Source organism: Patiria miniata, unplaced genomic scaffold (genome assembly GCF_015706575.1).
Source record: "Patiria miniata isolate m_02_andy unplaced genomic scaffold, ASM1570657v1 HiC_scaffold_9, whole genome shotgun sequence".
Lineage (NCBI taxonomy): Eukaryota > Metazoa > Echinodermata > Asteroidea > Valvatida > Asterinidae > Patiria > Patiria miniata.
The window spans coordinates 16,014,197-16,032,651 of NW_024037076.1; the positions used below are offsets into that span (position 1 = coordinate 16,014,197).

Below are 18,455 nucleotides of genomic sequence, written 5' to 3' on the forward strand. Positions count from 1 at the left end.
CTGACCAACGGGTCTCCTATACATGTACCTAAGGTCCTTCCACTGTATCTCCCTCAGTCACTCTTCCTTACATAGGTCCAGCTTCTCATCATCTGCAACGCATCCTCCGACAAGCCGGCGTCAAGGTGTACCACTCATCTGGCAACAAGCTCCAAGGCAGCCTCCACACTCACAAGGACAAGCAGGACTCCTCATCCAAGCCGGGAGTCTACCACATTCCATGTGAATGCGGCAAAGTCTACATCGGCGAAACCAGTCGGAACCTTCCTATTAGGCTCAAGGAACACAGAGCACATGGACGGCGAGGGGATTTTGACAAATCGGCCATTGTCAAACATTCCCACATCAACGACCACAAAGTTGATTGGGATGCGGCCGAACTCATTGCACCGATTCAGCCCTGGCATCCAAGACGCATACGGGAAGCCATCGAGATCCGCAAGCACAACACAGTTCCGCAAGACATCGGGTTTCACCTCAACGACATCTGGCTCCCACTCCTCCAGACTGATGGGTCTCCTATACCCTACATGTAGGTCCTCAGCTACCACCTTAGACTGATGGGTCTCCTATACCCTAGGTCCTCCCTCTACTGACACTGCAACCCTACTGTTCCACTTCAGTGGGCACCAAGCTTGCTCTAGGATCCCGTCTACTTGGCATCCTCACAAGATGCAACTTCACACTTCATTGATTTCGCCTTTTGCTACTGAAGTATTCACTTTCTTAGAGTTTAGGCATTCTCCTAAAGACGGTCAGAGCATACTGACCGGAACGTCGAGTTTATACCTCTGGTTCTTTTCAGAACCATTCTCTTAGTTAAAAAATTATTCGCACGTGGTGTTTCCGCAAACCTTTCATTATTTATATAAATCTACTTAGAAAATGTACAAAACTCAACCTAGGCAACAATCAGAATTTGAATCACAGATCTGTGTATGTATTGGCCTCCCAAGATGGCTGCCTAGTGACTTCAGCCTTCAATCTTGATACACTATGCTGTCTAGTCTCAGTGTTTATCCACCACCTTTCTGACCTGCAGTTGAGCGTTCCTATTCTCCAGTGTTCTCTGCAGTTGTTGGACCTCTAGCTGTAGTGGATCTAGCTTCTCATCCACAGCGTACTGTTTCTCTGCCTCCAGTTGAGCGATCATGGCTTCCTTCATCTTCACAGCGGCATTCAGATCATCAATCTCCCTGCAGAAGCAAATTGTTTTCTATTCTTCAGACTATGTGCATTCACAAGACTATCAACAGAGGCAAGTTCGCGCAATAGTGACCAATTGTTAACCCCATAGTTTGACTAAAGTTAGCCCGAACTCTGTCTAGTCGACGATGGTTGGTTATGCTAGTCGACTATTTGGAACCAGCCTACCGCGGCCGGTCGCGCACCGATTTAAAGCTGGTTATCAATAGCAATTTCCATAGCAAAGTGCAGAGGGGACCAACTATCAACAAAAATGGCGGAAAACGAAACTGTGAGCGCTAACTTTCATTTTCATTGCACAGTTTGTCCATGTTAGTTTACGCATGGTTTACGATTGTGTCACTTTTGTCACCTTTGTACAATAAGATTGGCGATTATGTAAGATGTCCTAAACTATAAACAAGCACTATTATTGTGTAAATAAAAAGAAACAATAAGTGTTGGATAATTGTGGGACCACCATTTTCTGACGGTCGTTGACATGACAATAGTTCGACAAGAGTCGTTCGCACTTCAACTTCAGTGCGCATGCGCTAGGTACGTTAACCACTTGTCCTTGCTCGAACTTGCCCTAAGATTGGCCAACAAACACATTCACTTCACACCCCTCAATAGACTTCATGCATGTCCCTCCCATGAGAGCTCCATGACAGGGACACATTGCATGCAGCAATAGTTTGAGCACTTGCTTTTCACCTGAATACACAATGGGCTCCGTGCACAAGTAACCCCTCAATGGTAAGAAAGGAAGAGTTGGGCGCAGCCAACTGAAGTCACATTCCAACGCACTGCCAATGACCCCTAAAGCTCGCACGAAGACGCTATGCTTTATCATTTAAATCATCATACACAAACAAAACACACTATACTCATTAATTTGGGATTGTGCGAGCTGCAGCAACCAGTACTTTAATTAGCCTACACTTGTTTCTTCAACTTCTCCAATACACATCATTATTACTGATAACTTTACACAATATACATCGAGATATATATCAACATATCAAACAGTGAATTCGACCCATTGCTTTTGGTGATCGCCAGATACGAAAAACCACAAACCTTTTTGAAAAAGTGGAAACGTATGCACTGACCTATGCTGACCACCGCTCTCGGGCTAGCTAAGCAATGATAATGGGAGGTTCTTAAAACAACTTATTTTAAGGTTGAATGACTTTAGCCATTACAATAGCATATAATTAAATAAATAACGTGTGTTGCGTTGCTGCTAGCAAACGTGAAGTGACGCGTTTCTCCGCTAGCATCACATACCACTACCTATTCAAAATCCCATACCAAAGGACTTGTGACAAATTGTTCTTTACTTGTGAGGACATGTTAGGAGCTGTGAGGACTTCCGAAAACGTATCAGGACTTGTGAGGATTTATGATGATTTGTGATTGACTTGTGAGGACTGATTAGGATGTATGAGGACTTGTGAGGACTTGTGAAGACTTGTGAGGACTTGTGAGGACATGTGAGGACTTGTGAAGACTTGTTAGGACTTGTGAGGACTTGTGATTGGGATATGTGGACTTACATGTATGAGGACTTGTAATTGGCTTGTGGGGATTTGTGAGCATTTGTGAGGACTGAGGACTAGGGAGGACATTTGAGTACTTTTAATAGTCTTTTGACGACTTGTGATTGACTATTGAGGACTTGTAAGGACTTGTGAGAACTTCTTTGGAATTGTGTGGACTTGGCAACTCTGACAATTAGACACACATACCTGTCTTTTTCCTGCATGGCCTGTTGATGAGCTACCTGCATGTCTCTGGTATCTTGACCCTTGTCTTCTTGAGCTGGTTGCTTCTTGGTCTCAGACAGACGCTTCTGAAGGATCTCATTGGCTCGCTTCACTGACTCACATTCCTGCAAACCACCGTCAAAAATACAGTGACCAGGGTCTGATTTCTCAAAGCATTAATGGTATCTTAACCTACAAGGGAATGGAGTTCTACTTTTATGTTTTTTTGATTAAAGGGTCAGTGAGATGAATTTTTCTTAGGAACACAATTTTAGTGCAATTCGGGCGTTTCACAATGCAGTGCGCCACCAAGAGTTTGCCATGGAGAGTCTATTTTTCAAGTTTATGGTCGACAAAACATGGCCCATTTGAATGCCTGTCAGTTGACAACTTGAGCTAATTTGTTATAAATTGGGGCATAGCGTTCTGCCGCCTTATAAAACACATCACATAGATAAAAAGCAAAGAAAAGACCAAAAAGATACTCGAATCATACGCTTACGAAACTACTGACTGGAAAAACAAACAATTTCAAATGTCCCGTGCTTCGAATTTGTCGACCATCTCCCACAATGCACTGGGGAAAATGAACTCTCCTTGGCAAACTCTTGGTGGCACACTGCATTGTGAAACACCCAAACTATTTCTACTCCTCTTAAATGTATTAAACTGTTCGACATTCTGTTTTGGTCAATTTTATTATTAAAAAGTGCACTTCTTTAAACATTAAAAATTGTCATTTCAGGAAGACACTGTTCAGTTTAGGGGTTTTGTGTTCAAATTAAGAACCTAAAAAAATCTGCTCATTTAAAACATTTGTGAGAAAAGTTTGCTCATTGGCTTATTGCTATGTACCGACACACCAAAGAAAACAAAATTCACTGTGTGACAGCTAAATATCCAAAATTCTGGTAACTTTTGGGCTGAAATAGCTGTAACATTGAGGTTTCTGCCTGAAATGGCATCACACTTTTGCTCATGGATATGGAAATTCGCATTAGCATGAAAAACAAAAAGGCACCAAAATACCTTTGAAAAAGGCAAAACCAAAATTGTTTGGGTTTTGGTTAAAGCTATAGTCCATCATTTGCAGCCATCCGAAAAAGTAACTGGCGTATTATTGTTGAAAAACATACTTGGTTGAAAGATAGTAAGTGGATTAAACTCCCTGTGAAATTAATCTTTCTGGCAAGCTATCATTTTGAAATAATCAACGAAAGAAGGCCTTTCCAACGGTGCGTCTTAAGACGCACCTTAGGAAAATTTAAATTAGTAGTTCGTTTTGTTATTCGGCGCAGCGCGCGCAAGCATTGGCACGACGCACACGCGCGCGTGGTTGCTATAATTCGTCGGATCAGTGCGCGACATCGCGTATACATGTAGCTGCAATTCAAAACAATTCAAAACATGATTCAGCAACTTTTGATTTGAAATTGAGATCCTAGAATGCTGTTTTTCTCGGAATATACAGCTAAAGCTGAGCTGAAACTTCATCAGGTTAGTTGTTCAGTATCCGTCATTAGATTTTGAACACTTTTGTTGCTAACGAACAAAATGATGGACTATATCTTTAAAGGTAAGAGCCTCCACGAGCTCCACCTGAGCTTTGCTTTTAGCATTTCTGTTCGGCAGTTCTTTGAATCCTGTATTGTACAAACAAGTTTTCTCCTCCAATACAAACAATCAAGCAATCTTCTTATAAAACTCTTCTGCACGCTGATTAGCTACACAATAAAATTAGATAATCCGGATGTACGCACGACATCATAATTCCACACAGGTCGGCTGTGATTGATTCACGCGTGTCGGGAACACATTCCGTCGCGGAGCAGATGTTGACATTTTTCTACTTATCGTCTTCATACATGTGAAGTTGCAGTTGCACTCAGGTCGCAAAAAAACGATGAGTGAATTGTTCCTGATGATCTTAGCTCAGGCGCAGCTTAATCCTGCAAAGTCAGTCGCCCACTGTTCACATGGACCCGAGGGTGTCTTTAACCCCTTTCTTACCATGGGCGACTTTCGTCGACAAGAAGTACCCCCCTGCTGATTCCCATAGGCGACTTTAGTCGACCAGGAAACAAACACCCTTAACACAGATTTATTCACTGCTTTTCAGAAAGGCGGCGTGTTGATATGTTTGGCTGCCCATACATCAACCATATACCAGCTGAAAGAGTGTTTTCGGAATGTTCTAATGGTGTAGATTATTCACAGTGTTACCATTACAAAAAAATTGAGAAAAGTGCTTCAGAAGTATCCACACACAATTTGAGGTATGGAGTGCCATTTGGTCATGTGGTGAAATGGCTCGCAGTTTGATAAATGGGACCAGACAAACAAAAAGGCATAACTTTCTTATATTTGCACATGTGGACTTCATTTTTACATCACATAAAAGAGTAAGGTTCAAGGAACAAATGTTCCACACAACACCTATGATTTTAATCACTCCTTGGCAGTGAAAATCTGGGTTGAAAAAAGTGAGTTTTGGACTCGTGCCCATTTTGTTCACGCTCTAGTGATTTCCGCATGACTGAGCAAACAATTTGGTCCTGGGGAGAGCCAAGTCAATAAACAATGTGGTAATGAAAGGGTTAAGCGCCATGGGTGCATTGTACGGCTGCTATGCATTTGTGTCATTCTGAACTCTCTCTTTATAACCACACGAGGGAGGTGTGCTTTTCCATACCTGTTGCGATTGTTGCAACGCTAGCTCCAGCCGTTCCCTCTGATGCGTCAGTGCCTGGTTGTTCTCTTGCCTCAGCCTGTCTGTCAGTCCCTCCTTTTCGTGGGCGAGACTCTCCACTGCATTCCTGTCAACAAAATCACAAGAGTTTATCTGAAATACAAGAGATTGGAACTTGATATGGGTCATTCTATAAATGTTATACCTGCGTACAGTTTACCTATCATAAAAGTCTCGTAGAGGGCGCTCAACAACCATGTAGTGCGGATGTTGTTTGGGAAAAAATATTTAGCAGCCAGGTCGTAGGATAGGACTAATAATTCAATGACATGTGATCAACGACCCACCAATCAGATGACGGGGATATATTTAGGCGTTGTATAAAACAATATATTGCACTCACTACCGATATTGCACTTGTGAAATATTATAGCTTGAGCACTATATTCTTGTATCTCCCTCAAAGCCATCTGATATTATGTAAGTACTAGCACAATTGGTAATTGGGGGAAAGGAAAATAACAATGTTTACTTACGATGCTTTGATAAGAAGCTGTTGTTTTTCCATCAGGTCTTTCTTTAAACTTTCAATCTCCACTTTCAGCTCAATATTCTGAAAAAAAAAAATTGTGAAACATAACCATATGGTAAAGTGAAGAAATTGTCAGAACACATTGACAAATTTTGCTGTCATGATATAAAAACTTGGGTTTTTTCCCCAATAAATTTGAGTTAGTCTGAATTATGAAAGAGCCTTGAGCATATTGGTGTGAAGGTAACTGTCTTACCGTCTTGGTGTCGTCATCAAAGTTCTGCTCAATTCTCTCCTCCATGAAGTAGATTCTCAACTTGAGACTGAAATTCTCCTTCTTCAGCTCCGAGATTTGCTGAAAATGATGTTTAAAGAAAATTACACGTCTCAAGAAGTAATATAAAAGGTAAGTGTTCTTTCAGCAAAACGAAAACAAATCACATAGGGATGTGTGTGAATTGTTTTTGTTTTGCTGAAAGAACGTACATCATTTTTTGTGATCCGTGGACAGAACTTTAAACATGTTAAAACGGTGGTTGCGTTTAAAATTCCGTAACTTGAAAAGTACATGATTTCAATGATTCTTGTACCAAAAGAAAGTTTTTGAATTTGGCTTTCATATCCTAGATTTTGAAAGTGTTACATGCAGAACTTCACTAAGACAATGGTCCTGACATTTGGATTTCGGTTTTTTTTCACTCACCTTGTATGTGTACTGCATTCACAGTACAGTACCGGGTTGAAGAATGCTACGTGTACATATTAGGGTTTTACTGATTTGGATTTGTATCCTTCAATGCACATAATGTGGAGGATATTGGCATATCTGGCTGACTAGCAAACCAACTCCACTTCAATGACAAAATAGGTAATGATGCCTAACCTAAATCTATCTGGTCTGATCCGGTATAATCTTGTCAACACCTTTGCTCATGGTGTGTGTTACTCTGCCTGGATCCAGTCAGAACCAGTTAGATCTGGTCCAAACCAGTCTGGTCTGGTAGCTTACCTGCTCATAATCCTTCATGGTGTGCGCTCTGATAGGAGACATTCTGCCACTGCTGATTTTTTGGATGGCTGAAATATCAAAAGTTATACAGTCACAAATTTTAACTTTGCTTGATAGATACATGTAAATATCTTAATTTTCCTCCAAATTTGCATTGCCAAAAAGGAAGACAGAAATGGACAATAATCATGATAATGATTGGAAATTTACCAATACCATATTATTTGTGAGGCGTTCTGTCAAAATGAGACAGAACTGGACACAGGCCTTAGTGGAGAAAAATGAAAAAAAAAAAAAAATGGGGTAATTTTGTTTCAATCAGATTGATCGATACTTGTAATCTTTAATATATCTACTACACATGCTTTAACCCTTACCGCCCTAAATGCTTCAAAATCCTCTTTGCCAAAGTGGAGTAATTTGGAGGATTGAGGTTACATGGCAAAAGTGCGTTACTGATTTCGTAGGATGCACTTTGTCAAGGTCTTGGGCCGGACCTTGTGTTGTTTGTGTTCAGCCATGCATAAACATAGGCCTGGATTATGCTTGAAATCCTCCGTACTGTTCCAGGATGCACTGGCCAAGCCTCAACATACTGACAGTCACTGCCGCTGGATTCAGGCAGTGGTCACCCCTCCACAGACCATATTCAAGAAATAATGGAGGAATTTGCAGGATTGAGGCTATATGCTATTTTTCCATGAGGCCAATTGGAGGAATTTGATTTTCTTTCCTAATACCTGCAAACCCTCATTTCGACTTCTGTCCTGTTCAGTCTCCTATTGCCAATGGGCATTCTAATTTCATTTTTGTCCTTGAAGCAGTTATTTGTTTGTGATTTTAGCCTGTGTACTGTACCTGGCATGTTTCCATCAGGGAAGTGATCACTGAAATTCGCCGCAGTAATGTCTGGTCCAGTGGTCACATCTGGCAGGCCTGCCATGTTGGCACTGTTGAAAAGAACACAAACAATAGGTCAGTTCCAATGGTTAAACATGTTCAGTAGACAGTGTATGGTAAAGTGTGTATCTACCCATCCATAGGGGGCCTACCGTTGAAGCACGGACAGAAAGATACGCGCTGTGGAACATCAAATAAAAACAGTTAAGCCTGGTAGGCCAACCATGTCTGCCACGAGAAATTAACTACATGTAACAGATAAGAGGAATACATGTACATGTACATGTAGGTACACTGAGTGCTACATGTACATATAGTGTTGTAAATTTGTGACCCGCTCTGCAAAACGAGTTGGATGTTGCATACATTGTAATTTAAATTCAAGCTTTCGCCATTTTGAAATGGAAACAATCAAATTTCTATACAAATTTGGATTATTTCTTGCTTTTGTTATATTTTGGTTGTTTTACAAAATGTTTTATACATATAGTTTTAGTTTAACCCAAACTCCCTTGCATGATTTACTAGGAACCATACCCATCCTAGCAAATTCCAACACCATATGGGAAACTGTGCACACACATTTCTGACTTTGATTCTGGAGGTGTGCCAACCCAATGTAAAAGACGGTCAGTTTAGGGGTACTGTACCCATCCAGACAGATTCCAACAATACATGCTGTTGGGGATTGATGGGTGGAGTTCTATTAAGGTTAAATGTCTTACAAAGTAATGTAACTACTGTTTGAATAAGACTGACAAAATTAGGGTTTTTGGTGCTTTTCTTGGTTTGTTGCAGTATACAGTACATGTATGTATTTGTTATTTTCCAAACCCTTTTTTCCCCATTGAGACCTTTCTGGCTTGGTGGAAAAATTGACAGAATGAAACAAGCCCAACAGTGCAACCAAATGTCCCAGAGAGGTCCATGATATACTGTACATACCAGGTCCAAATGAATGCTTATTTCACTCTTATTTCATTATTCCTAACTCCCCAACCTCTTTTAAAAGGAACTGGACCAAGTCCATCAAAATCCATCAATCACTGTGCTTCCAATACAAACCTGTACATGACCTAATGGAATCCACCACTGACGCACTGGTTGACATTCATGGACTTGCTACACATGGCTTTTAACACATTAGCAGTACAGGAAGCTAGGCAAAATCAATCGGATACCCCTAGCACTGCTTCAGGCCATGCCCAAGTCCATCATAGTACTCCATCAATATTTGGTCACGCCAGGCCTTCTAGACCAAGTCCCTCAAAATCCACCAAAATGGGGGGATGGATTTTTTTATGGAGTTGGGGTGGTTAGGATTGTAGTTAACTTAAAACGACAGTTTTGCCACAACAGACTCACTTTTGCAAAGCAGGTCACATTAACATTGATGAAATGAACAATCAAGCGCTAGTACATGTATGAGGAAGTTATTAAAACAATTCACAAGTTCCTGTACTAGGCTATGTGCTTAGGGTTTTGTCAAGGGTGGTAAATTGTCCTCCTCTTTACTACACGTACCTCCCGCCTTAACCCTAACCCTACGCCCTCTTTGCTAGGAACCATCCTCAATCCTCCAAAATTTTGCAGTTATCATGCTTTATGTTCAAATGAAGGATACCCACTGCCTTTATCCTTCAAAATCCCCCAAACAGCTCTGCCTCTCAAAATGCAGCCTCAATCCTCCAAAAGTGTTTCTTCAAACACCATTAATCCTCAATCCTCTAAAATCAACTGATACTGAATGTCCATGAGCCCTCAATGGTCCACAATCCTCCAAAATTGCCTGTTGCATTCAGCTTCAATCGTCTAAAATCCTTTGGAGGACTTTAGGAAAATTGGGGAAGATAAGGTTAAATAAGGTTCATAACAAGTAATGGAAGGATACTACCGTACATGTACATGTCAAAAACAAAATGTCCTACTTTTGATCCTCAATAACTCTGTTGTTTACCAATGGAAATAAACGAGGCATGACAACTGCTTTTTTAAAAACTCACTTTCAGAATCTGCCACTTTCGACTTGGCGTCCTCCAATGTTGATACAGTGCTGGAGACTGTGGCGGAAGGGGCGTGCTGCAGCCGAAAGTTTCTGAAGGAATGCAGGATCACCCCTGATGTCATTGCATACCTCCTCGATTGTTTGGCGCAACACACGATCGAGGAGGTGTGCAATAACATCAGGGCTGATCCTGCATTCCTGCAGAAGCTTTCGGCCGCAACACGCGCCTTCCATCACCGTCTCCAGCGCTGTATCGACATTCTGAAAGTGAGTAGGCCTACTTTTTGCGTATGGCATTTAAATCTCACCCTCTTGCACAAAGCTGATGAAACTCGCTCCATAAAATTGGTCATGCCTTGTTTACATGATTTGAAATTTTGATTTAATTCCATTGGTAAACAACAGAGTTATTTAGGATCAAAGGGTTTTTTTGACACGTACATGTAGTACATACATGTACATCCATTTTGTATATCTACATTGTAAACCCTAACCATGCTCAATTCAAGTAGATTCTGCATAATTCAAATGATCCCTTGGGGGCTAGGGCTAATCACATTAATTTTGCCTGCATAATTCTCCTCTGAATGTTGTGACCACATTGTACAATGGTGGTGCAAAAAAAAGGAGAGAACAAAAATCATAGGTCTAGATGGTATACATGCACAGTATGTATGTACAATGTACAAGTAGATCTACACAACTTTGAATACATGTACATGAACAAGTGTATGTTGTTACATCAGTTGTCTACATACATGTACATACATGTACATGTACATTGTCAGTTATTGTCCATGTATTTTTGTACCATATCTTTGTATAAATTGTACATTCCCATATTCCATTCATTCGTCACAGAGCCTACATTTATGTAGGCCAAAAACAATACATGTAGTTCTGCTTCCTGTTTCCCTACCAACCCTATTCTGACACCCCCTACCCTAATTTTTTTATGGGAAAAATGAGGGGGGAAAACACCCAAAACCATCAATTTCTACAATTTAGCCTTGACTACATGTACATGCAGACACCTCCATATGATCATACAAAAAAAATTTGGCCAAAAAGAAAAAATATCCTACCTACCTACCCTATTTTCGAATGCCATGTAATCGGAAGCAGAATTTTTTTTGCCTTAATTTCATGTATGTTAATTATTTCTCCCTAAATTACAGGTACACTGATGCTGCCTGTGATCATTGTGATATCAGCATGATCAATCAATAGATTTGATGCCTTAAGGGTTATTATATTTACAATGAGACGAGTAGGTTTTATTGATTTCCATTATTTCGCATAATTTGTAATGATGGGATGCAGTTTGTACAAAACCCTACTAGTCTTCTGCACAATATAACCCTTCAAGTTTTGCAAAGCCAGTTTGCCAACAGTGTTGGCACTCAAATTTCAAATTCCTTCGTAATATTGGTGCAAGATGTTCATAGTGGGGTAATTCATGATATACGGTACAACCTTTGTACAGCCTTTTTGTCCATGCTCAAATAAACTACTTGCACAATTAACGGGGTTGAGATTATCTCTTTAAACAAAAGTACTTTCAAAATTGTTTTAAAAGGTTCGCTGTCACAGAGTAAATGAAGGACTGAATTGCAAAACTTAGGTTTTTTTTCCAAATACAGCTTTTGCGTGTCCCTCACGTTTTATAATCGTAAGTGTTGTTTTGAATGTATGATTTTAATGTTGTATTCATTTTTCCACTTGAGATTAGACAAATACAATCCTTTCTTGGGACCTGGAGTGCTCTGAAACGTGCAAAACTAAATCAGGCCAACTTTACTCACTCTTTTGACAGCAAATTTCACCAAAATTTTCATTGGGCAAAGAAAAGGTCCTCAGTATTTCACCAACCAAGTTTGCAGACTCAATTAAATTCTTAAAGCTATAGTCCATCATTTGCCATGTTTGCAGCCATCCGAAAAGTAACTGGCGTAATTATTGTTGAACAACAAACTTGGTTGAAAGATAGTAAAGGGGACTAAACTCCCTGTGAAATTATTCTTTCTGGGAAGCTGTCTTTTTAAAGTAACCAACGAAAGAAGGCCTATCCAACGGTGCGTCTTAAGACGCACCGTAGGAAAATTTAAATTAGTAGTTCGTTTTGTTATTCGGCGAAGCGCGCAAGCATTGGCACGACGCACACGCGCGTGCGGTTGCTATAATTCGTCCGATCTGTGCGCGACGTCGCGCATAGCTGCAATCCAAAACAATTCAAAACATGATTCAGTAACTTTTGATTTGAAATTGAGATCCTAGAATGCTGTTTTTCTCAGAATATACAGCTGACGCTTAGCTGACACTTCATCAGGGCCCAATTTCACAGCGCTGCTTAACAGTTAGCAGAAAAGTTGTGTTTAGCATAGCAGAAATATTTGCTAACCTTAAGCACTATTTCCTCTGAGGTAAGAATGCCTTTTGCTGTGCTTATGCTTATGGTCTCCAAGAAATAAACGGAGGCTCTGTTAGCAGAAAATCGTGTGCTTAGCAGCGCCGTGAAATTGGGCCCAGGTTAGTTGTTCAGTATACTTCATTAGATTTTGAACACTTTCGTTACTTCAAACGAACAAAATGCACAAATAACAAATGATGGACTATATCTTTAACGGAGACTTTTCTTCAATTTTTTGCACATGAGAGGGAAGTCAAGTGATTTCAAAATGAGGCTAAAGACTAGATTTGTACATGCCCAACCATGGTCCAACTATTTGAACCACAAGCTCGCTAATTGCCCAATTTGGCCGAGGGGCTTCGAGCTAACTCCATGTTTCCTACATGTACCTCCATGCTTGAACAGACCATGAACAGACTGACCTCTTCATTTAGTGTCATTAGTCTGGTGGCTGACTATGGAGAAATGTGTAGTAAATAAAGACTAGTTCCCTGTTCATGCCACATGTTTCTTTTGGCACAGTTGATTGATGCAGTTCTGAAGCAGTGCTGGATTGGTTGTTTCAGGTGCCAGTCTATTTTCTTGTAGGCCTACCGGTATATTGCATGTTTTCAATACCTTAAGTTTTGGGACTCTCATACACAGTATCAAGAGTCCCACATTTTTGGACTAATGCATGCCTGACATGTTTTTTAAAGTTGTTGGACAAATTGAAGTGTTTTCAACAAATGTTTCCTACTTTTGGATCAAACTTGGCAGACTTTTGAATTTTTTTTGTTCAGAGAAATTTGGGGGTAAAACCATGGAGCTAGTATAAAAACCAAGGATGAAGACGAATAAACACAACACACACAAACAAATTGTTATCACCGCGATGTAGTCAGTGAATGCATGACATACATGTACATTATAAACTGAAATTAAAATAAACCACACCTACATTGTACATTGTACCAAAAGACACAATTCAACTGTATCAACAATAGGTGACAATTAAACATGTTATTGTTACATGTAACTCTCCTATGCAAACATATTCTGTGCCAAGTAGTCCTTTCAGTCAAAATCAAACAACTGAAATTTTCAACAGTTAAGAATTGTCAGCCTACATAAAGCAGGATTGACTGGCTGGGACTGTGTATAATGTAAGTAACTTGATACAGCTATGCTTTGACTCCGGGTGAATGATAAAACAGTGGTCAGACTGTCTGTGACAGTTTAAATAGCAGGAGGGTTAAACATGTTAAACTTTAAAAGAAGATTGCTAATGCTTGCACTTTGCAGAAGTTATTTCGGTATGATAAAGACACTCTATTAAAGTCACACAAATGAAAGACATGAAATAGTGGACCTTATTATAACTACACAATTGAATTATTGACCATTTGTCATGTGTTTTTTTCACTCTCATTTTAATAATATTCCTTATATCTCACTTTTTTCAGCATTCATGCTAAATCATAAATGCTAAAGTGGAAACGTGGGAAAGAATGTTGCATCTAGCCCCATAAATGTGGCCAATTTACTGGACTAGGGCCTACCTCTGTAAATAAAGGCCACACTCCACCATGTACAAAAACATGTCGAACTTTGTCAAATTTTCATTTTCACATTTAGGCTTAGTTTGTAGTTTATTTTTGCTTTAGAAGCATACATGTACATTGTACTCACCCTCTGTGTAGGCTAAATTTTTCTGAATGTTGCATCCTGACGCCACCTTTTTCTTGATATAGGGGCCTATTAATTTATTATCTCAATGGACATGATGAAGGTCAGTTGTTGAAAAGATGTGAATCTCGCATGTCTGGGACAATGACTGAAAATAGGTCTTTTCTAAAACTGTAAAAAAAAAATAATGGTAAGGCCAAAAAAAAAAAGTCTCTGGTTTCTGGTATGCGCGTGCGTCGCCGTAGCCATGCGCGTCGGCAAAATGAAAAAGTTTTTTTTTCAATGAAAGATGATGTCTCAAAACCGCCAAACTCACTGGTTTGACTGGAATTCTGCTACTGCACAATTTTAACGTGTTTTTAGATGGGGTTATGGTCGTGAATAAGCTTTATGTGGCCTCTCTGGACTCCCATATATTTGCACTAAGTTTAGTCGGGCACCATTTGCAGTCATCAGCCAACATTTGAAGCAAAAAAGTCAGGTAAAAAAAAAAAAAAAGCCGCGTCGCCACACCACTTTTTGGACAAGCTCCATACCAGAAACCGGAGACTTATTTTTTTTGGCCTAATCCTTACTTTTCATGTTAGGACACGAGTTGTGTTCAAAACTGACTTTTGCAGATGACTCTCCAGTACCAAAGTGACTTTTGCAGGCTAAGTAAAGAAGTCTTTTTTCTTCAGACAAACTCATGTTAGTTGTAATTTTGAAAGCACTTTCAAAGAAAATGTGACTTTCCCACTTTTTTTGCAGTTCGCCATCTTACTTTTTAAATATATTTTCTGTTTGTCATCGTCGTCTTTAACCCCTCATAAATCAAAGCCCTGCCCTCTTTCTACAAAATTAAACCTGCTGTGCTGATATTCAAGAGGTGTCAACTGTCATTCACTCATTGCCAACTGTTCAAATATGCCAAGAATTGAAGAAATATCAGAATGTCACTTTTGATTGTCATTTACTGATTTAGTCAGCTGTTTTGGTGAGTCTTTTAACCTTATATAGGAAAGGGGTCCTATTATTATTTTGGGTAATCCTTACCTTTAAAAGGTAAGGATTACCAAAATAATAATTTATTAAAAAAAAAAATTAAAACTGTTCGATGTATCCTATAAGCGCACAGGTTTTCAGACTGACTCTACGCAAACATCTACGTACGCTTATATCAATGACATAGTCTGGAGCCTTGACACGCCAAACTCTCAAACTGTCGGGTTCAGAAAACACTGTGAAAACATTTTCGTTTTCGCCTGAAACTGACCGAGAATGGAATTTTACCTTTCCTCAAAGTCCACTGGTAATGTAGGGTCATCGCCGACCACAGAATCCATTTTGATTTCGGCACGGTTTCTCGTTTTAGTCCGCTCTCAATCGTTTTTGGTTGATGTCCGTTTCGGTTTGTAACCCCGCCATGTTGGCATAATTATTGTAATCGAGGATCATGGGAAATTTGTCAAATGAGCACTTTAACCATTAACCGACGACTGTTTGAGTCATACGTGGGGTATATTTTGTATGTAGTGGTGCCCGGTGTCATAGGAAAATCATTCAGACGCCTGAAAATCGGACTCCAGTTCCCTTTTATTGGTTAAAGTTTCCAGTGGCGCACCCAGGATTTGGCTTTGGGGCTTACACTTTTTTCAAATTTTTCAGAAAAAAATTTTTAAAAAAATTTCAAAAAAAAATTGCCCAAAATGTTTGGCCGCAGAAAAAAATTAGGTTTTTGTTTGTTTGTTTGGTTTTTTTTGGGGGGGGGGGAGGATGGGGAACTATTTTGTCGTCGGTGGCGCCATTTACACCCCTATTATACTGCTCGAAAAAAAAAGGCCACATACATATCACCAAGGTCAAATCGTGGGACTAACTTGAAACAAATCCCCCCCCCCCCAAAAAAAAAAAAAATGGGTTAAACCCTCTTAACGTGACTGGCCAATTCCTATTAAAATATCTTCACTTAAGGCGAAGTAAAAAAAAAACATGTTTAGCGTCCCCGCCCGCTTCCTTTTTAGAGGCCGCCTCCTTTTTTTTTTTTTTTTTTTTTTATAAGACAAAAATTGATAAATTTTAACGATCTCTGACGAAAGAAATCGTATTTTTAGACTTTTATAGCTGTGGAAATAGTCAATGAGTCCAAGTGGCGGCCATTTTGAAAAAAGCTGGTAACCATCTTGAAAAATAGCCTGGCCGCGTTGTCTTGAAAAATGTGTCGGGCGGCCATTTTGAAAAAAAAAAAAAAGGGCCTCCTCCTTCCTTTTTGTCAAAGAGGCAGGACGCTAAACATGTTTTTTTTTTATTTTGCCTAATAGAAGCAGTATGCACAATACATGTACTACCAATGAGTCCGTTTTTATAGATTCACGCTTCACCGGGTAGGCGAAACTATATGGAATTGGATTTCATGAGACGACGTGCGTTACTTCTGTATCCGTTTCTTATGTCATCCATCGGACTCAGACACAGATTACAAGTTTCTGTATGGGTACAGAAGCCGGGCGTACGGTAGACTGGTCGTGACTGGCCCTCAGCAGCGTGGCCATGGTTAATTCTCCCCAGCGATTGGGGGGAGGGGGGGGGGATATTATGTTTAATCCGTTAACCATGGTCACTTATAGGACTACACATTTCCAGTGGCCGGGGCCGGGGCGACTAGGGTTTCCCCTCCCTGGCTACGCCTATGAGACAGGCATGTCAATCACCACAGACATGTCAATCACGTATACTTTCTAACTTTTTTCTATAAACTGTCAACGAGCGAAGGGCAGGGGGGGGGGGGGGGTGCGAGCGAAGCTGTCCACGTGCTGCATTGCCTGACAACTGAGGGCGCTGTTGCAGTCAAACTTTTTGGCATAATCGCATTGGCCTGAAACACATCTAAAATGACCACAAGTGGATCCAGAACCAACTTTTTTTTCGGAGGGGTGGACATTAATTGGACAAAATCAGAAAGGACTGACCCACCCTATTTGACACTGGGGGCGCCCTTGCCCCTTTTTCGTTCCTTTCTTTCTTTCTTTCTAATATTTCATAAATCCGTAGGGGGACAGTTGACTGAAATTTATAGCTTTCAATTCACTTTCACTTCTCCGGTGTATTTATTAACATTTGGTTTTGGTCCCCATTTAGGCCAAATTTGATGGATTTTGCAATTTATTGTAAAAACGAATTTGTAGCCAATGGCGAAGGCCTTCAAGCTCTAAAGAAATTATATTTAAAAAATGGCATTCCTGAGCAGTTTGTTCATACATGATTGAACGCAGTCGTGACTGCGGACGCCAGCACACCTTTAATTTTAGTACAATAGGCACGCCCCCGCGCCGTAGCAGTTCAAGGATTGGTTGAGACAACTTACAATAGTGACGAATAAAGGATGCTGTCACAGCTTGGTGCGCGTGGAATTTGGAGTCCTTCCAAAACGAAGGTTGTCAATATTTGTGCGATATACAAAAATATCAATTATCGATCTCAATATCAATGCAAAAAAATACTGCTAACAGCAACAGCGTTCAGTTACTGTTTTGACTCTATCAGTATTTTTATTCAAACTTTGATTAAACGGGAGAAATTAAACATAGAAAGTTCAGAATTTGTCCGGGTGAAATTCACGACCAATGACATATCAATGATTGGTCGTGAATTTCACTCGATAAATTCTGAAATTAGCTTGTGGAAATTCACCCCACCCGACTTCGCGACTGAAACTAGAAACAAAAGACGGTTAAAGAGTTATAAATTCATTCATTGGAATCGATATAGATTTTCACTCCGAGTTTCCAATGAAGAGATTCCTTTTTAAATACTTTCATTCTAGAATTTGAATGATTTTCACTCCAAATCGTCAAGGTCATATAGCAAGATAGAAACTTTTGAAGCGCAAGCGCACTATGCCCAGCCCTAAACTCCCAAACTACGCTGCGCTACTGATGAGAGCAAAAGCCATTATTGTTAAATAATCATTACGATTTCACTCGACTGATTTTGTTTCTATTTAGGCATACCAGGTATATTGTCCTCATGTTTGTCCTTTCACTGCGAAATATTCCCTTTCGAGGGTAACAGAAAATCAGTGTTTGGGTAAGCCAGCGAGCTCTACGGATGGTGTATAGCATGCATCACAGTCCTAGCCTACCTCCACGATCAGACGAAGCGCAGGACCCACACACCCACTCGCCAACCTCGGGATCAGCACGGCCGGCTGACAGCTCTCGTCACGGAGAAGATTGCAGCCTGGACACTCACCCGAAGTAGGACAGCAATCAGGACCGCTGCTTGTGGACTGTAGTTTGCAACCTGT

The 18,455-nt window shown here is 40.3% G+C and overlaps 1 protein-coding gene across 2 annotated transcripts in view; it reads right to left on the bottom strand.

Moving 5' to 3' along the window:
- LOC119720030 (myomegalin-like) overlaps positions 1-15,583 on the bottom strand; it is a 72,360-nt gene extending 56,777 nt beyond the window's left edge. For both annotated transcript variants that reach the window (XM_038189535.1, XM_038189534.1), the window contains exons 1-8: positions 15,443-15,583; positions 8,046-8,137; positions 7,188-7,255; positions 6,435-6,533; positions 6,183-6,259; positions 5,650-5,773; positions 2,940-3,082; positions 1,037-1,196 (exon numbers count right to left, since the gene is read on the bottom strand). In XM_038189535.1, coding sequence (XP_038045463.1) covers positions 1,037-1,196; positions 2,940-3,082; positions 5,650-5,773; positions 6,183-6,259; positions 6,435-6,533; positions 7,188-7,255; positions 8,046-8,137; positions 15,443-15,495 — 816 coding nt within the window. In that variant the 5' untranslated portion in view covers positions 15,496-15,583. The remainder of the gene's footprint in view (positions 1-1,036; positions 1,197-2,939; positions 3,083-5,649; positions 5,774-6,182; positions 6,260-6,434; positions 6,534-7,187; positions 7,256-8,045; positions 8,138-15,442) is intronic.
- Between the last annotated feature and the right edge of the window lie 2,872 nt (positions 15,584-18,455).